General features: G+C 36.2%; 1 protein-coding gene across 1 annotated transcript in view; it reads left to right on the plus strand.

Annotated features, from left to right (window-relative positions):
* The first annotated feature begins 3,465 nt into the window (after positions 1–3,465).
* The window catches only part of LOC129429942 (E3 ubiquitin-protein ligase rnf213-alpha-like), a 172,300-nt gene continuing 154,034 nt past the window's right edge, over positions 3,466–21,731 (plus strand). Inside the window, exons 1-4 of the mRNA XM_073856917.1 lie at positions 3,466–3,601; positions 19,714–19,834; positions 20,250–20,383; positions 21,072–21,557. Coding sequence (XP_073713018.1) covers positions 19,732–19,834; positions 20,250–20,383; positions 21,072–21,557 — 723 coding nt within the window. The 5' untranslated portion in view covers positions 3,466–3,601; positions 19,714–19,731. The remainder of the gene's footprint in view (positions 3,602–19,713; positions 19,835–20,249; positions 20,384–21,071; positions 21,558–21,731) is intronic.

Genomic DNA, 21,731 nt, shown 5'->3' on the forward strand with positions numbered 1-21,731 from the left:
CTATACCATTTGTCCATAAAGGGGTATTCCCCACTGCTACGTAAGGGGTGCCTTCTCATCTATTATTGTAGATGTCCCAGGACTGGTCTTCAAGCAAAAGATCTGTTGACGCAGCTGGTGCTCATCTATTTATATACCTCCGGGTCAATTCCATTGACGTGTTTACACACTATATTCAGCTGGTCAACAATAAAGACGTTTCCCCATAGCACTTAGCAGCACAGCATCTCGTTCCGGTTTTTCAGGGAACAAGGTTACACACTCAAGTAACCCCTCCGTTTTCCCACCCATAATGCTAATGAGGTAAGACTAGTACTAGAAATGACCCTTGTCCCCAACTGTTTGCCCAAACGGGTCATCGGATTTATATTATCAGATCAACCAAGTGATTGGATGATGTTTAGGCAGATGTCTTTTATTATTCTAGACCCTCTTTGACCTGTGTTAGTTCTCGAAGTCTCACTTTTGTTCCCATACTACTATTAAGAAAGTATCACTTCAGGTTATATTAGTGTATTGCTTGAACTGAGATTACCTTTATGATTATCAAGCCTTTTAGAGGGATGAGCTTGTTTTAACAGCTAAGTTGGAGTTGGAGTGCATGGAATCTGTTTCAAGGCAGACTATAGTTTCTTACAAAAATCATGTAAAGCATTTGCCTAAATATTACTCATGAATAATGGCAGCTGTGGAGTAAAGTGTGTCTGTGGCTGAACTAACAGTCATAGTAAGAGTTTTGAGGAAATATACTGTATTTGTCATTGGCAAAGGCTCAAAGGATACAATACATATTCATGGTGTAAAACATTTACCTTCATGTTAATATTTAAAAAGTAATTACACATTGTTGGGCAAGTTGTGGCATGCTTGCTTTTTGTAATATGGGGGTGGTTTCCCGAACAAGGATTAGATAAGCCAGGACTAGGCCTTAGTTTAATTAGGAAATATAACTAGTTTTAACAAACATGCCTTACTAAAAACTTTACTTTTGTGCAGTTTGAGGCAAAACAAAGGGCACTGATGTATTTTAAGATATGTCAGTGAAGGTTGTTTTCCGTTTGAATTGCTCTTAAATTTATTTTAGTCTAGGAGTAGTCTAATCCCTGTCTGGGAAACCGCCCCTTGGACTTTTATATCTTTGTGTTGAAAATTTCTAGGTTTTGTCATTTTAGCTGATGATGAAATAATGAGTGAACAAAATTGGCCCCGGGTTAACTTGAATTGGGCATCATTTGAATTGGGTTATTCTCAGTGTTTGAATGGGGAAAATTGTTCTTATTAAAATTTTAAAACTACATGATTTTAAAATTCTTGTGCTGCGCTGCCACAAAGCAATTCTGTCCATTATTTGTCCCAATTTGTAATAAACTAATCCAATCAGATTTCTGTCTGAAATAACCTAGCTAGGGGACCCCCATTATCTCAATCAACAATTTAAGACCAAAATGGATATATTTAACGGATCAAGACAACTTCTATTTGAAATTCTTCCAAAACACAAACCAATATAAAACAACTAATTTCATATTATTTTATATTGTTATGGGGTGAGAGTCCTATAATACAAACACTGGATGGTACATCTGCCTGAAAACAACAAATATCATGAATAAAATCCATATTTAATGTAATATCATGTGGGAGTTTGTCCTGTACATGTGCGTGTCAGCTTGTATTATTCTAAAGAGATTATTCAATTGTCAATATGATAATGTTGGTGTCGTTTTCTTGATGTGCTTTTACATGAGAATACTGAATTGCTCATTCTGTGCCACTGGCTTTTTTACTAAATGTGTTGTACAAACACAAAAGGGGGTTTTAAACTGCAGAAGTCTGTCATTTATTATGACAACATGACCAGGTTGCTTTGAAAAGTTATGTAAAATTGCTGGCAAAGTAGAAAAATAAATATTTTAAATAAATAAAGATATGTTCCTAAGTGCCGGGAGGTTTGTTCTTACCAACAAGTGCAGCAAAAGACAAACAGTCTTTGTGATGAATTACAATGCATGGAATAAACTGATGGACTCCCCAGTTTCAAGGTATTGTATTCGTTTATTTACTTAAATGATTAAACATAAGATCATCTCACTGTATTATATTTGAGGTAAATGCTAATTATGTTATTCTAAAATCATGCAACTGATTATGTACAGCTGTTTCCAACATTAACATTATATATAGCTGTAAAAGGATTTCTGATGAATATAATCTTTATTAGCCTAAAATTCAGAGTCATTTTTTACTCTCTAATAGTAGAGGACACTGTGTAAACATGTATACATTTTCTTTTTGCTTAAATTATTCCACTGTGACCGATCCAAATGTATAGCACAAAACCATTTCTTCCATTTCAGCCTATTTCTTCAAGTCATTCTTAGAATGTTGACATTATTTGGCTAATGAGTTTTTTAATTACACTAATTTGTCCAAACATTGTTTTAGAAAGGTCAAAGCCAATCTCTGGACAACTTTTACACCCAGCTTTTGTAAAGTGGCCTGGCTACTGTTAGTTGTACTCATAAATCAGGCATTGAAGCACCGTCGGCCGCACAGAGAATGAGGGTCAGGTTAAAATGTGTAAAGATTTCTTTTACCAAATAAGACCTAGAGGACTTCACACCATACTGCAGGAAGTGATCACATTTCCCTTGCTTGAAGAGCTGGGCTTGGTAAAAAAAATTTATTTGAATGATGGTCCGAATGCTTAACCTATTGCACCATTTATGAATTTATGAAACACACAACATCTTTTGGCACTAAGCACATCTTGAGCTTTTTTTGAGGAGACGAAAGTTCTGAAGTCATTCAATTAATTTTATTTAGGTTTAAGGGGTACTAGTTGCCTACTATTGCTCAAGTGGAAGGCAAGTTTACCTTAAATACTTGACACGTCAGCTTTTTTATACTGTTTTATTACTACATATTTTTTGGTTGTATTCTAATAAAGAAACTATAAATAATTATATATGATCACTATACTATTGCAAAAACAACAAATTTTAACATTTTAAACATTTTCACTTAATGTGAGAACATTTTAGTTGGAAAAAATTCCAAAGTGTATACATATGTAGGCTATGTATGTATGCGTGGTTCCATGATGTTATATTACTATGGCTTTAAGATTAGCAAGGCTTTTTAAAAATGCTGAACAATTAATGTAAGTTTATGTAAATGCATTCTCTTAGTTTAACAAATACAACCATATTAAAATGTTGTCAACTTTGCAAATGCTCTTGTAATGACCTGAACATATTTTATACAACATTCAAATACATACATTTTTTTATTTTGTAAAGTCATTTTTTAATTTGTGTCTTTTAAACTAAAAACGGCATTAGGTAATGTTTTACAATGTCCATTAAAACAATAAACCAACATCAAAGACAAAATTGTGAACAGTATGGACTGATCCTGGGTCAGGGGTGCACTTGATTATGGCACGCCCATTTAATAGAACGTCATTAGCTTCCTTGTTTGCAGAGCGCGTGCATGGACGTGAAGAGAGCTGCGCGGGATTTTGTGTAAAAATTAACGAGCACATGTTTCGAGACTCGTGTTAATCATCTGTGTATCTACACACACCTGCTGCCTGCAGGTAAGAACTGACGAACCTTACATAAGTGTGCTCACGAGCATTTATAAACGACTAGCTTTAGCATATCCAACAAAAAAGGATAGACATCAGTATCGGACACTATATCAACCAATCATGTGTCTTAATAATACCTACATATGAATTTAAGAAGAATTCTGGTTAGTGAGCTTGTTTAAGGGTTGCCTTCTCTATTGCCTTAGCCAGTTTATTGATTCGGTGTAAAATAATGAAGTGTATTGGTTTTTGTTCGTTATTAGAACGTTTCCATAACCCATAACACTGTTCTTGAGGTAACTTATGCAAACATTTCTTTTATTTTACAACTCTTCGTATTCAAACACTATGGAAGCCCATTTCCGCCACATAAGAAAAAAATCATGCTATGATAAATCATAATTATTAGATATAAAGTCAGGTTTTTGAAAAAAAGTCATAATTATGAGAAGTACTAATTGTGAGATAAAAAAAAAAATAAAACAATGACTTTAAAAGTCATAATTTTAGTTTTTTATCATGTGGCGGAAATAGGCTTCCATACAAACACCTGAATCCACTCAGCTCATTAGAAGCGACTCAGCTGCTCCCTCCTGAGGTCGTGAATAAGGCTGTGTTTCAATCAGCTCCCAAGGTGGTGAATCAGTATATCGTGAATGCATGTTCAGGCACTGGTAATGAACCTTGCTCAACTCACATTGGGACACTGTTCACTTATTTTCCAGTGACATTACTGCTTAAGTGCGTTGTGATAATTCACAGCTATTATGCATCAACTACTGGCAAAACCAACATCTCTTTGACTTAATTTTTAAGTACTTCACTTTTTAATGTCTTACAGAACATATATTAGGGCTGCACAATTACAGGTACAGATGATCACGATTGTTTTGATCAAAATATTGATCACTGTTAAAAATTACGATCATTCTTTTAGTGAAGAACTTCTATTCATTCAGTATTTTTATTACACTTTACAGCCATATTATTTTATAGGCCTATATTATAAAATATTTTGTTTTATAATATTCACAGCTGCCGTTTTCTTAGATCTTTTTAAAATTATTCCACAAAATTCTGCATAGATTTTGCAAATGAAATTCGCAGAAATAACAAAAAAAAGCGCCAGAATTCCGAAACTACTAGAACAGCCGTGAGCGGTCATTCTGACCGCTAGATTATAAACTCTGTTATCTCTAATGATAAATTCCCCAAATGAGAAATGAATGTATTAATTGTGTGAGGATATATTTTAAAAAACCAAATAACCCCAAAATGTAAATTTTTTATTTTATTTAAAAAGATAATTATACATTTATAAATATTCACACCATCTCATAAAGTAAAATGTAATTATTGCATATGCTATATTCAGTATTTCTCTGTATTTATTTACCATAACTCGGAACAACAAAATAACAATTAAAAGGATCTATTTGACTATTTTTGACTTTTTTTAACATTTATGATACATTTATAACACAGAACAGGAATGGAAAAGCTGAAAACAAGCCGCTATAAAGTAAAAAAGAGCCACAAACGAAGTTTAGAACCATAAAACGATTAGGCTACAAATTTTATATTAAATAAACAGATCAATACCGTGCTCGGCTATTTAAGCTTCACAGTCAACACAAGTTACTTTTGTTCTCCTCGCACAATTTCCGCACAATGGTTTGTGGCATCGTCAAACAAACACAGAAAGGCCGTTAGCGCATCTTCGATGTTGCGCTTCATGTGCGCTGTGGGGCCAGCAGCTTCAGTCAGGACAAGGCTCTGCCTTCTCCCTGGACGTTCACTTGACTGAAAGACAGTCCTTATAATAATAATAATAGTAATATTCTAATAATAATGATAATAATATGACCAGCAGAACTAGTGAATATAACTTGCGCAGAGCAGCACTCGATAGGACAGCGGTGCATAGCGGAGAGCAGGGCAGCCGCAAGCTCGTCAGATGTGAACGGAACATCTGGATCCCTAATCCAGGCGCGGAGCTATGGGCGCCTGGGCCCGCCCAGATTGACAGCTGGCCCGCCCAATCAGAAATGTAAAAAATACTACTCTGTATAGTTAGACATGTATACTACTTTATAGGGCTTTTCACACCTGAAATTGTTAACCCTGGGTTATTCTAAACCCAGGGTTAACGGAATCCTGGGTTATTTTTTTCATGTTTCACACTGTTCAAACTTAACCAGGGGTTAAGAGATAACCCTGGGTATTACTAATTTGACGTTTCACACTGTGCATTCCTAAACCCTGGGTCAGGAGTCTCCAACCCAGTTTCAACACACCTGTCTGTAATTATCAAGCCTTGATTAGCTACTTCAGCTGTGTTTAATTAGGGTCATAACATTCTAACCCTGCTTCGTTTCACACTGCATGCGTTTGGCACCACAATGCAGGGTTAACACCATAAATGCGGTGCTAACCCTGCTCCAGAGCAGGGTTTCATAACCCTGGGTAAAGTAACACTGCTTTCAAATTACAGGTGTGAAACGCTCCTTAACCCAGGGTTAAAAGCAGGGTTTAGAATGAAGATAACCCAGGGTTAAGCGCAGTGTGAAAACCCCTTATGTGGTGTAATTTATCTATTGCATGTTATGTTAATAACAGTAAAATTATAAGTAAGCCTGATAACTATTTAAAAACTATTAAAGCAGTTGAATGTTGCGTTATAATGAAATATTCCAAAGCAGCTTTCAGCCATGATCACTTTGAGAACTTTTTTTGCAAGCAAGTAGAAAACGTATTTTGAATAACAACACGTTATAAATATGTGCTGCGCGCTTTCCTCTCAATAACATAAACACACAACAAATATGACAGCGGGGTAAAAAATAGAAAGAAAACATCTGATCATAGTGATGTCGTTTGATATAGCGATATAGCAGCACTATAAGTCACGCCACGTTTATTGCTACACTTTATACAATATAGCCTATTGCTTTTAAGCAACAAATAGCCTATCATAACAACCTATAAGCCTACTGTGTAATTGAGACATTAATTTAAGAAATGCATTAAAGCAGAAAGACGTATGGCTGCGGAAATATAGTGGGTTCACTTCAATCCACACCACAGACGTTCTTGGTTTGCTTCCTATTTATTAAATCGAGGCAATTGTTTGATCAAACATTGATTAATATTAAGATACAATTTATACAAAACGAAATTCACTTTAAAGAGAGTCTTTCTACAAAACAAACCTCGCAAAATCGCTTGCCCAACGTCCATTACGGGCTATGGCGAATTCCTGTCGGGCTAAAAAAAAATGATGCGCCTTGGCCTTCGGGCGGAGGAAAAAATATTGTAATGTGTTTGCATTCTCTCAGATTTAGTTAGGTAATTATGTTGTATGTAATTCGGCGTCATCTTGTTAGCCATTACTATCCTCACTAACAAGTGAAACTGCCAGGAAATGAAGTGAAAGCATTAAATCCATTATTCCTTTCTTTCACGTCTGATATGCGCGCTCCTCGGCTCCGCTCTTCACGAGTAGGCTTGCTCTTATGCTCATCAAAAAGTATATTAAATGTTTATTTATTTGTCATTTCGTTTAACCCCAAGAGTCTAACATTATTCTAGCAATTCCCTTTTTCTTTCTTTATTTAGTAAGTTAACTTAAATATGTGAGAACGAAAATATATTTTTAGTGATTTGCATGAAGAGAATATGATGTTAGAAGCTTCATTTTAAGCATTTAGTAGCCGTATTTATTTAAACACTTTAATGGGTTATTTAAAAAAGTATAAGGTTTTTTTGGGTTCATTTATATTTCCTGTCACTGTGTGCAGGTTCTTTTTGTAGGCTATGAGAGCCCAATATTTTTTTTTACCAAAAAGGCTTAATAAATGTCACGTTGCATTACAATTTAAAGTATCAATAATGTCAAAAATGTGACGTGCAGTTCGGGTCTGTGTGTATGCTGTTTAAATTAGTGTTCTGAAGTTTTGACGAATTTTATAGACTTGTTATAGTTTCTTATTCAAAAGTGACACCCATAGATTCAGGCCCACCCGGACTTAATCCATGCCCACCCATATGTCACGTTCTGCATCCGCCACTGCCCTAATCTCCGATGAAGGTAGCCCCATCTTTTTCCTTGGTAAGGACTCTGACTCATTTTTTGATGAGGATGAACTGTTGTTTTGCACCCAGGAAAGGTCACTGTCACAGCAGTTATATTTCTCTTCATTCTTTTATTTGTATCACATTTCTAAAACGCTCACTATAAACTCTTTATAAACCTATTTTTTAAAAGGAAATAATAATTTGTATTTTGTAAGCAAACAAGCATATGCTAATAGTACTGGAGACGCTGGCAGAGACAATAAACCGCAGGAAAGGACAATAGAATTGCGTGAGATTTAGAGCGGTCAATATGACCGCTATGGCTGAAATAGGTAGAAATGGTCAAATTTTCTTTGCCTTTTGTGTAATTTATATAAAATCTATTGTAAATAAAATACAAACACTTTTAGGAAAAGTCACAAACCAGCAAGATTGTATTTTTTTATTTAACAAAGTTATTGTACATATACATTTCAAAACGGTCATTTTGACCGTCTTGGCTGTTCTAGTGTTAAATCAGTTCAGTTTTAACTGTCAAAATAATTAAATGTCTTCTATTTCTTACATTTTAGAGACTTTTTGTTTGTTAAATTAAGGTTTTTGATGTTGACCAAGCGGTTAGTGTCCGACAGCAAGTGATGACATGTTTGATCCTCTCAAAACACCACTTCACTTGCCTACAATAACATCTATATAAAAATATATATTTTCATCGTATCACAATGTTAGTTTTAGGGATGTGCATTTATGTCATTTTTTCATTTCGATTAATCCATAGGTCAGAAGAACGAGTACTTGATTAACTGGGGGCGGGGCAATCAAAAGGGGCGGGGCGTACACGTCATGGTGAAAATAAAAATATTTTTATTAAAAACTTTTTTATTAATTTTGAAGAAACTATGACAGAACAATAAACACACAGCCTACTAGATTATTAATGAATTAAATGTTTTTAACAAAAACCTCTTACAGGAATAGCTGCGTGATGAAGTGAAACTAAAGGGTTAAACGCAAAACGAAGCGTAATATTAAGCCTTTATACAACATAAATGTACTTTGTGCATCTATCTGCCTAAAATGCAAGACTTCAACTAAGTTTTAAACTAAGTTATGTACAGAAAGTTTAACTCCCTTTGTGGATGTACATCGTAAACAGCGCGCTTTAAAACACGTCCAGTCAAAGCACAAGCTTCATAACATTAAGCAGCTTTAAGTCTTTTGCTATAATTTTAGCGATTAGCTGTGTCGTGTCGTCCTCTTACCTGTTTTCAGTCAAGATGTATTGTTAATGCTTGTATGGCTCTCTGGTATCTCTTGACATTTGATGTTTAAATATGAGATGATAATCCATTGAACTTTTGACGGTGCTGTAGATTTTGCACCTGACGGACTGTATTTCCGAAAATCATGGCATCTTTTTAAACCTATAGTGCCTCAGTGATGTGAGGTGTGGTCGGCTTCACGCGATCGCGCTCCCGTGCATGACGCGAATTGGCGGGCTGCCGCGCAGGTGCGCGGAATTATCTGTTTATTTTTAAATCATGCATGGTAACATTACTGATGTCATACGCTGGTCTGCGTAGCTCGACACGACGTCAAACACGCAGTCTTTACTACCACATGCACGTGTAACGCTAACCAGACATCCAAATGCCGCCATATCCACAATAAATAAATAAATAAACTTACATGATCATCGTTTTCGTGATCGATCATCGATGCCACGTTCGAGTACTCGAGCAATCGAGTACTCGTGCCCATCCCTAGGTAGTTTAAATGTTTATTATCAACACACTATTTTTTAAAAAGCGGGGCAGGCTGCTCTGTTGCTCGCAGTCGCGGCGGAATGCAGAAAAAGAATGAAAAGGACTATACAATTAAAACAAAACGAAATAAACATGAAATGAAATAAATATGCCTATAAAGTTGCCTTACTTACCACATTCGATATGCATCAATTAAAATTTAAGGCTTTACCATTAGGCATGGGCCGGTATGAAATTCTGACGGTATGATAACCTTTGCTAAAAACATCACGGTATCACGGTATTACGCTTGCAGCTCTGAAATATGTTATTTTTAAATGTCTGGGTAAAAAAACTACTTTTTTTTAAAGAACAATATATTTTATTTTTAAGAAACATAGAACATTTCGGAACAGTAAACATGTCAGGCTAAATAATGAAAATAAATAATTTAACTATTCTTTAATAAATTTAATGCAGTCACTTATGAAAAGTCCTTAGATGTTGCATGCTTAGATTTTGGTGCATAAGCAATTTGTTTTTCAAATGTTTGCTGTATTGTGGGCTGATCTGTTGAAGCTTTTGATGTGGATGATCCTTTGCTGCTGGAGATACTGCTGCCCTAAAAAGAAGAAAAATAAAGACTGACATGTTAATTTTAGCCTAAATCAAAATTTAATTGATTTATTATTGCAAAAATGTGTTGTTTATCGATATACAGGGCAAATGGCAATCAATGACATGATTTATTTGATTTATTTTATGTAAAAACATATTACTGTTAAGAAAATCATCAAAATAATGTTAGAAAATTGATTATTTCAGTGATGTACTAAACATTAAGAGAGAGAGAGTGTGAGTGTGTTTTACACACACACACACACACACACACGTGCTCGCTCGCGATCTCTCTCTCTCTCTCTCTCTCTCTCTCTCTCTCTCTCTCGCTCGCTCGCTCGCTTTCTCTCTCTCACTGCACAACAATAAAAAGGGTTGTAAAGACACCTGAGCCAGCACTGCAGTTTGTTTACTTAAATGTCGTAATTTTGAACATAACTTAACAATTGCGGGAGGCTTAACTACTAACTCGCAGAACTCGCACGTCTGCTATTATCTCTATTAAGTAATGTTAATGTGGAAACTAGCTGATGTTAGCCAGTTAATTAGCCATGTTATCTGCATCTGTAACAAGCCAAAAAATATTTAAACAACGCGAAAAACGCTAACGTAACTCTTTTATATGTTTGCAAATGTTCATGTGAAGACCGCGTTAACTTACCTTGAATTTAGCGAAGCGTGATGGGTGGTGCTCCCGTAGATGGGCTATCATATTTGATGTATTTCCTCCTCTAGCAGATACTCTTTTTAAACATGTCTTGCATGTTGGATGTCCTTCCTCCTCCAAGCCGTGGCCATCTGAATGTTTTCGGTACCCGAAAAATTCCCAGACAGCTGACTTGGTCTTTTTTGCAGGGGGGAAAAGTTCAAGGGATTCACCTCCTTCGGCCATCATACACACACACACACACACACACACACACACACACACACACAAGTGACTTGCAGCTCGCATCAACCAGGGGGAGGGGTCGTCTGACTCGTTATGCTCATACGCTTTTTGCTGCATACATACAACCTGAGGGTTTCGTGCACTTTCCGTCTATGACGTGTAAAAATGTACGCAAACCGCGAGGACGGTATAACGGAAGATTTTAGCGGTTTTGAAACCGTGACGTTTTCATACCGCGGTAAACCTTGAAACCGGTTATCATCCCATGCCTATTTACCATAGAACATGGCTATTCGTGTATCCAACAGTTAAACTAAGAAGAAAGTCTAATCTCAAACAAGAAAAAAATGACACCGCCTTCTTACATGATTACAGGAAGAAGTCTTTTATAGATTATGTGCAGCATTTAAGGTTTTAATCCAGTTCTCCATTTTCCCTGATACGCTGAAGGACCTGCTGTTGGCGGAGACGCTAAACATCGCGTCAGCAGGTGCATTGTGAATGTGCATAGCAGACTCATGCGATAGGTTAAACATCTTTCTTTTACAATCATCAATGTCTCAACGTTTCTTTTAATTAAATTAAAATATAAAAAGATGGAGAAGCATAAAAAATCCTGAGGCCTGGCCTGCATATTAACCCTCTGGGGTCTAAGGGGTTTTTAGGGCCCTGGGGAAGTTTTGACATGCACTGACATTTGTGCTTTTTTCAGTTGCTTAAAAACATATTAATGGCAAAAGTCTCATAACACTGTGTTCATCACAAACTGGGCTACAATATCATATAATCAACATGTATGTACATGTTTGTATTTTTGAGAGAAAAATGTTTATGCGTGGTTTTTGAAAAAGCTAAATTTTTAAGTCACTGATATAACTCCACAAAACTCATTCTAAACATGTTTTCCCAAGACTTTTCAAAACAGGATCTAGTAGTCTAGAGTTTTTTCTTCAAAATGATGTGAAAATCATATGGCCTACTCATTCACATAAAGCAAGATTTTTATTTACAATTTCTGAGACACTTTTGCTTGGGAAAGGCTGTATTCGTGGAGGCGGGAAAGCTCCTGAATAATCAGTGATTGACAGCTGAGAGACAAAAGAGTTGAATAATGAGCCTTGTGGGGATGTTCAACAGGAATGTAACTTTCTCTGTAGTAATGATAAGGTTTACTTTTCAATATAATGTAAATACACACACACATTATATATATATTTCTATTTAAATATTTTCTATTAATTTCACAAGTATAAGTAACCTTTTAAAAACCATAGTAGCCTAATCATGGTAAAGGTACTGTTTGGCCATCGTAAAGTGAACACACTTCAACACAGGGTTAGTGTTTGGTTGGCCAGCAAAAGGGGTTTATTTTTGTGCAGTAAAAAGCTCAAAAGAACAACTGCCTATCGGTGTCTGGACTCTTATTTGTGTTTTTGTAATCATTAGAAACACAACAAGGGACACGCGTGATAAACCTATCAATGATCGTTTACAGTCGCCGCCATTACCTCACGTGTTGATCATGAATGCAGTGAATGTGTGCACACGCGAGTGATCCTGTGTTTAATAAACATGCTGTGCGGAGATATGCGCTTAGACGCAACTAAATAAGGATTGTACTGTTTGTAATCGCGTATTTTATAAGAATACCAAAAAGCGCGTCGAGTTTCCCGTCGCGTCAACTGTTTAACGGAAGACAAAGAAAACACTCGCGTCTGGAGATACTGACACACATACGCAAGTAAATAAGGATTTAGATGTCATGTTTGGTGCAATCGGATGGAACAACAAGGAATGGAGAGAATGGATTGTGGATTGCTTATCCATTGACTGCAGAAGGGACGAGTCATGCATATGGATGTTTCTGCTCGTTCACTTCAATGGCGCGGGGGTGTGGCGATCTCTTCTCATTACAGATAATGAGGTAACTGGAGAAATACGGTCCTTCTCCACCTTCTCATACAGTTTACACCGAATGACAATATCTGTTTTCAATCTCACTTACATCATTTAAAAGGAGACATTCCAAGCATTATGTAGACATTTATCTTTTGTCTCTACGACAAGTATTCGTTAAGTTACAGTTTATTTTTCTGACGCGTTTCTGAAAGGACTTCACTGACGGAGAGAGAACAAAACGCGCATCATGATTATTTTCGTAATTTTGCGAAAAGCACAACATTCTGTTTTTATTGGGAGTGGACAGAAAAAAAACTAGACACTGTAACGTTTTAAATGATGTATAAATCATATCTGTATGTCAAAAATCAGCAGAGTAATTTAAGTCTCTTTGTGGAGTGATTGAAAAATAAAGAGTTTGCGGCGCCCGCGCCGCCGTCGACCCCAGAGTGTTAACTGTGACGTTAAAATTGGCCCGAAACCCGACCCGAGGGGCGTAAAAAGGCTGAAATGCAGGGCTCTAATAAATATTTATATTAAATTAGAATTCTTTTTTTGCAAGCCTATGATATGCCTTTTTATGTGGCACACATCCTTGGCTAACTTACATGATACGCGATCCGTTATTGTTGTCTGTGTTGTGGATGGTCTTGGATTTTTTTATGGTTGCGGCTTGTGTCTTCAGCTTTTAAAACTCTTGATATTGCACGTTTAGATGGAACAGGAGCACAGTTGTACAAGACTCATAACTTACCTGATCAACATCACTTTCCTCAAATTTAAAAAATAGAAACACTGAAGTAGGCCTGTATGACCCTTTTTGGGAACTAAATGTACATTTCTGTATGGTTGGGTATTGTTTAAAATCTTTCGATCCGGTGCCAATTTCGATACCTCCGTTTCGATACCGTTTCCTAACGATATTTATTTCAATACCATATGTTTAAAAATCCATTGAAACATAAGCAAAAATACATTAAACACACAACTTTTATTTTTCACCTTAATTAAAACAAATTCTGGTAACACTTCTCACTCAGGGTAACATTATTAATAAAGCTGGTTGTGCTTTTTGGATAGGGGTGCACCAGCAGACAGTTATCAGTTTTTTATGAAAATAAGGAAACAAAAATAAAGAAATTAAGAATATAATTAACATTGCTTTATTTTAATGAAATGTAAAATGGTATTTAGCTTGGACTAACAGTATTTAAATAAGTGGTTTCTTTATAGCTGCAACTTTGACAAAAAGTTAAAATATTTAAATGGGTGACTGAGTTTTACTGGGAAGATTTGTATGCATGTTTGTTTTTTGTAAACAATAATCAACTTCATAATTATCAAAATATTTAATACATTTGGGATTTTTAAAATGAGTAGAAAATGCATTTAATGTCATTTCATTCAAGTGAAAATTTAAAGTTAAATTTTAGTTTGTTTTAAGTAACGAGCAAGGCTTGTAAGCAGTGTTGGGCTGTGCGTGTGCGTCAAGTTTAAACCATAGACTGTAAAAAAAGGTTTAAATGCATCGTCCATTTTGGGAGATGAGGGCATGAAGGCTTTGCGATGCGGAGAGACAGGCGCAAGTATTTCATAAGCATTGAGAAACTCAAGCTGCGTGCGTGGGTCAAGTTTAAACACCTTGTCGAGACTGTTCTGGGAGATGCGCGCATGAAGTCTTGCATGCGGAACCAGGCGCGAGTAAAACAAGCAGAGACACAGGCTGCTCGCGTGCTTTAAATTGCAACCTCTCGTCACTTTAGGAGAAGCGCCTTTTTGGTTGACGTGCCTTTCACGGAGACAACACGGCCATACTTGCGCTAACTCTATTGGTAAGACAACTGTCACAAAGGCTTTCTGTGTATTTCTCATATTGCATCCTTTCTACACTTGTGTGGGGTGACTGCGAGTATTTTCAGAAATCCTCCACGTCACGTGGTGGTGGTCAGCCAATCGCCGGCGCTTTAGGTCCTCACACAGACACAGCCGCTTGGCTTTTGGAATCGAAATTTGGCACCGAAAGATAAATCATTTTTCATTACTCAAAGTATCAGAGTTTTTAGTTCGATACCATTAAAGTATCGACGTTCGGTACCCAGCCCTATATTTCTGCACTTTCTTGTTGCTAAATCTTGTGATGCTAACGTACTTCTACCATAACACAGACTGCGCTTGCAAATATCCACTCTGTATACTCTGACTCCGCCTATAACAAACATACACATTGCTTGATTCTACCGTCTGTTTTGTGCTTGGTCTTTACACATTAATCGTGATGATTGTCATTAATTAACCGTGGGGCGTACATATTGTTATCATGATAAAAATGATTAATCGTGCAGCCCTAACATATATATTTGTGCATAAATTTGGAGGAATATTACATTTAAATATTAAATAATTTGCGGTCCCTTCCTGTCTAGCAATGTGTTTTTATATTAAAACTAAACATCCCAATTTAGGGTCTGGAAGGCCACGGACATTTAAAGGCAGGATAGGCAGGAATTATCTTAACTTTTTTACAAATTTGTTTAAACTGTCTTTATATACCAATACATAAGTAAAATGTAAGTACTCTGAAAAAGAGAGTATAAAAATCAAGTGTCTATAGACCTCTCACGACTGTTTTAAACACAGTTAATTTTTTCCATTCACTCCACCCCCTCCCTTTTGGGTTTCTTCTAAAGCCACGCCCCAAAACATGAACGTGCAACGCTGACCGACTCTGCTGGGAGAATCATTTACCTCAAACGAGCGGAGAGGAAGGAGCGCGGTGCATGTAGTAACATCATGTCAGAATCACATGTAATAATACACCTAACTTTATCACTATGAATATAAACAAATAGGATGGCTTTTAGTACACACTATTAAGCTAGCATATCGATACTGTTAAAGTTTAAAATATGTTTTAACAAACAAGCTAGTTATATTTATAAGACAAAGCTAAAACAGATTGCATTGATACAAGTTTTTTATAACCATCAGTTACACTGTAATGAAGGTGAATTTCGTGGAAGATTCATAACATATACAGTGTTTTGCATGTAAAAGTTTTCGTGATGAAAGCATTGTTGACTCTGATGAGGACTACACTCCGGAGACAATACCGCTAACTTACACGCTTGGTCAAAATTGAGTTAAGGCTTGAAATGAGCTTTATGACATCTGTTCTGTCTTGTGACAAAGTCTCCTGGTTCAACTTTATCCCGTTTCAGAGAAACGAGGGTGTCAAAATTGCAGTAACTACAAAATCCATGCTAATACCAAGGCAAACCGCAGTAAGTGACGTTACTGCGTTCTGGCTTTGTTTCCTCGGCTTTAACACCGCAGATACTGCGGTTTTCCCCGATCGTAACGCACAACAACAAACCAACCACGGCACAATGCCGCGTCCAAATGATGGTTGAACTCGCGTTAAAACGCAAATAAACAAATACGGGTAAGGAAGATAGCAAAATAATAACTCATACTAAGGCAAATTACAGCTTTATAAGTAGTTAACTAGCCAGCTGCTAGCACGTTTTGACCTACCTGTGCTCGTCCATTAAAGGCAATATCCTCCGACAATAATGATATAATCCGATTCAGTCGCATTGGTGTCTGTTGATTCGAACATCTCTCCACTTTTTAGGCAGCTAATCCAAATGTATTGACAGGGGTTACTCCTTTGTTTGATAAGAGTCTCTGGTAAAGTTATATTGTTAGGCAAAGTTAACGGCGCCCAGTCAACCTGACGAGCGCAGCCGGGCCGGCAAAAAAGCACACTAGGTGAAAAAGTACACTTCCATAATAAGTGCTAATTTTTCACGAACTAATTTTGTAGGCTACTTAAGTACTAAACAAAATGTTTTAATATTCTTAAGCTATAATCTTAAGAATATCTAAATTTACATAACTGTGCTACTTTGAGACAACATGAAAATTAACTAAAATGTGCATACTGTTAGTTACAATAATGTCTTTGAGACAAACATGTTCTTCTATTTTTAACTTGTGTTAATTTTTAACTACTGTTTTTAAAGCAAACCTCGTATAATGTAAATTAATAAATAAAAATTAATAAAATGAGTAAAATACTCTTTGTGATAAAAGGAGCATTTTAGCATTCACAACATGCAAACATCAATAAAATTATTACAGTTATTAAAAACAATCAAAATGTATTAAGAAGCATGAGAAAAAGTTGAATGAACACATTTAGTTCGTAGATAGTGCACTTTGCTATTGCAATAGTGCTTTAGTTGTTAAAGGTCATCCAAAGGCAGAGTGCAGTATCTGCATTTTGGGAGTCAAGGGTCACATCGGTGGTCATGTTTTTTTTCTATAAAAATTTCTTCCTAACAAGGCATTACATAAATGCATTACCACTAATCTACCCACAACATGTTTGGCTGGCTAGTGTAGAAACTTTAAAGCCATTTTTCTCAGTTTCAGTGTTTGCGTAGATACTGCACTCTGCCTTTGGAGGGCAGTATATGCATTGTCATTTATGTGTTTCATCTTTAGCACCCAGAATCTTTTGTGGCTCAAACATATGTGTTTGTCTGCTATTTTTACAAATTAAGGATTTCAAAGCAATTCCCCACATGTAATGACGAGGAATGAAGCTATCCAATCATAGCAGTGGGTGTTTACGTCCAGGTCTTTAATGCGGCCCGTCCCTTCAAACGAACTATTTCTCATGACAGTGCCAGAACTATGTTACAAAATAGCCTATTACTTATTGCTTTTATTTGTTTTTTAATGTAAAAGCCACGCAAACATAAGTAGACTTCAGACAACAGTATAAAACAATAAAATCGACAGGTTCATGGCCCCTTTAATGAAAAACACGACAACCAAACCTTCTTGCTTATAAACATTATATATGTTATTATAACAAAACGAGTAAGCACGCGGCTTCTGCTATCGTCTGGTCAGTAAGCTTGCCTTGCACACTCTGAAAGCAATAAATGAAATCTGACACCAGCTCCTCTGTGACGTGACGTGCGTTCAGCTTCGCTGAATTCACGCATTCAGTTGTTAGTGTTTGCTTTCTCTTACGAAACTACAAGGTTATTAGGGCTGGGTATTGTTAGCAATTTCACAATTCGATTTGATTTCGATTCTTGAGGCTTCGATTCAATTCGATTCGATTCAATTCAATATTGATTTACTTCCTTCGATATCGATTCAATAATAAGTAAATACACAAGCAATTAAGTACCCGAGTATATTTTTAAATAATGTGTGTAGTATTACTAATGTTCAGATGTGGAAAAAGTACTAAAATATTTTACTTAAGTAAAAGTAAAGTTACTGGTCTAAAAATCTACTCAAGTAAAAGTAAAAAGTAAATCATTAAAAAGTTACTTATTTTACAGCGGGGAGAGGTGGAGGATTTTAGTATAGTTCAAAAACGACAAGGGAATATAAATCTCAAACTAGTTATTTTTAATTGTAGGAACATCTTTACAATTAAAGTACAATAACAAAAAGTTAATAAAATAAAAAGCTTTTTTAAACTAAGAAACATTTATGGAATTATTTAATGATTTTACATGTGAGTTATGCACTTTTGAAGGTGGTCAGCAGCTTGTAAATACAATCACTATAGTAAGGTTGTAATTGATGTATTGCTGGTAACACATTATTTTATTAAACTATATATCTAGTTTAAATGAGCATATAATTAGATGAGCGCCAAGTCATACTTTTGACACGTTTATTGTCTTCTAGCGTCCCTGACCTGGGTACCTGATGTACTCTCTCTCTCTCTCTCTCTCTCTCTCTCTCTCTCTCTCTCTCTCTCTCTCTCTCTCTCTCTCTCTCTCTCTCTCTCTCTCTCTCTCTCTCTCTCTCTCTCTCTCTCTCTCTCTCTCTCTCTCTCTCTCTCTCTCTCTCTCCAGACTGCGATGGATAATGTGCATTGTATTAAAAACGCGTCGTGCAAATGAGCGCAATTTCATTCTCGAGAGCATGAATCCTACCTTTCATAGGAATAAAACGCTCGCTTCGCGTCAGTGGAAAGTGGTCGCTTAAATATGACCAGGGGTTTCTTTCATAAGATTTGAACTGAGGCGGGTCTGCATTAGCGCGCGCCTGTCTCGTCCGTCTCCATGGTTCTTTTTGCGCGTTCCCCCGCCCATCAATCATCCGTTGCGCGTCTTTATCACCTTGCTTTTTAAAAAAAAAAACTCTGTAACAGATATGATTTAAAATGTAGCGAAGTACAATACTTCAAACAAAACTTACTTAAGTAAAAGTAAAAGTACAGATTTTAAAAACTACTCAAAAAAGTAAAAGTACACAAAAAACTACTCATTTACAGTAACGTGAGTAAATGTAATTTGTTTCTTTCCACCTCTGCTAATGTTTGATCACGTTGATGGTGCAGGCTTGAAAGAAGTGCTGCTGTTTGCCAACGCTGAACGCTCTCACTAGAGTGTTGCCCACAGCGCCGCCACTGGCCGGGTGGGCTGAATCGATTCATAGGATTTGATGAATCGATATTGAATTGAGAAACAAATAATTGCAATGCATTGATGAATCGATATTTTTACCCAGCCCTACCGGTTATACCGACTATCTCAACAAGCCTAATGCACCTCAGACATTTCCTTGCACTAGAGAGGTTGTTAGACATGCAGGGGTTTAAAACCAGCGAGTGTGGTATTCCCGCAATCTCACAGGCTGACGATAGGACGATCTCAAAATGGGGCATATCGCCCAACAGTAATGTTGACTCTTTGCTTTCATTTTAAAGTTTCATATTCTGTTTTTTGATGGTATGTAAATACATGGAAATTCTTTAAATTAGAAATCACGTGACAGATGGTGTACAATAATTAAATATAAAAGTAGGTAAATTTTCTTACCTCACTCATCTACTCCTACTGTTTTAGTTTTGCAGAAATTCCAAAATGAGGTGTCCTCGGTGCAGTCATGTGTCTTTAGACAAGTCTCCAAAATTCTGCAGTGAGTGTGGCCTTAACTTGTTATCTCAGGCTTTTGAGGAAACACCAGGTTAGTGCTTTATTTATTCTTTATACATTTGTATGCTTCTCTTGAAGAATATATTTTCTTTTATTTGAAACTTTACTGAACATGAAAAGTGAATTAAGCTTTGTTTATTTTTTTTTTTACTTATTTTAACATTTTTGACAGAAACTGACAAAAAAGTACATGAACTTGTTTCCAACATAGTTGTTTGTAAAATCAGATTGAAAAAATTTTGTTCATGCATTTTGCCATATATAAAGCAACAACACAGTAATGTGAAAGAGGGTTAACTTGACATTTACTGGGGGATTTCATCTATGTTTTTATATGGACTCTACATCATCAACTGAAATGAAGATATACTGAATATCAGCTACACTGTTTGAATTCATAAATGTGTTTTTAGTTTGTGTGAACTTTGTTTTTAATGTTTTATCAGACAAACCACAAGATGAGTCACATTGGACAGATGCAGAAATGACCAATCTCGTGCCTGAATCTTTGGATGAACAGAATGCCAATACAGCACCAAAACGAAAAAAGGAAGACGACAACCTGAACCCAAAAAAAAGGGTATTTTTAAAGGAATAGTTCACTCTAAAATAAATATTTTACCCCAAAATGAATATTCCTTGAACATTTACTCGCTCATAAAACTTTTATGTTCAGTTACACAGAAGATGTTTTATCACAGTGTCCAAGCTATTCTTTACTACGTCAAACAATAGGGGTGACTTGATCATGTATTTTGTGCTCCAGATCCAAGTTATTTTATTTTAATAGCAATGCTTTAAGCCAAATTATTTCCTTAGTCTAATACGTTTTTATTACAAACTAAACCATTAAGCTATTATCATTTACTTGCCAAATGTCATATAACAGTTTAGCTTAGTGCAGCACTATAGTAAAATTATTGTAGTGTACTAAACATGACCAACAGATATCTGAATATATAAAGAATAAATACGACCTCACATGTTGATCACATTTACACACTGCTTCTGAAAATTTCGGATGACGGTTTTCGCACGCGTAGCAATATATACAAGTAACTCCATTTTGTATTGTTTTGTGAATTTTTCGCAGTGGGTTAATTAATACGCATCGGACTCGGTGTGCAATGTTTCTGTGCATAACATATTTGTAGGATGATGAATACGAAAAAACGCACACAGTGTGCAAAAAATCTTTAGCTAGAGTGACTCATTGAAAATGTTGCTGGCATGCTGTAACTCTGACCTTTCTGATCGATCTTCCACAGAAAAGATATAAAACGAAGAAAAAAATAGAAGCAGCTGTTAATGAGGAGCCGTCATCTTTGTCCTCTGATACCTCTGAAATATCTTGGACTGTACACAAGAGGAAAATGGAGGAAGATCTGTCTTCTGACAGCGACACCTGCCTCAAAGATGAAAACATCAAACCTGAACTAGATGCCCATTTCAACCCATCTGGATTGACAGAAACAGCTCAATTACAGTCTACCAAAGAGCTGGTCAGCACTAGTAAAGCTTCTCCACCAGATTCATCGGAAAAAGCTCTGAAGACTGAAAACAAACCAAAAAAATCTAAGAAGAAGAAGAATCAGTCCACAGAAGCAACTCTGGATCAGAATGCAAATATTGACCAGAATTCAGAAATAAAGATCAGTTTATGCAAACAAAGGGAAACGGCAGGTCAGGTTGAGAACTTACAGAAACCTTCCACAGAACAGAAAATGGTGTTTGGCCCACAGAGTATACCTGAGGTAAAATATTCCTTGCATGTATTGTTAAAGTTCCCCTGTGGGGAAAATCAGGTTTTATTGTTTTTTTAGATGTCTGTGTAGTGTTTTTTTTTATATGCTTTAACAAGCCATGGGCAAATTCATAATTCAACACAATTGCTGAGTATTTTTTCCCTACGTCACAAACATGTAGCC

The sequence above is a fragment of the Misgurnus anguillicaudatus genome, chromosome 19 (genome assembly GCF_027580225.2).
Source record: "Misgurnus anguillicaudatus chromosome 19, ASM2758022v2, whole genome shotgun sequence".
NCBI classification, from domain to species: domain Eukaryota; kingdom Metazoa; phylum Chordata; class Actinopteri; order Cypriniformes; family Cobitidae; genus Misgurnus; species Misgurnus anguillicaudatus.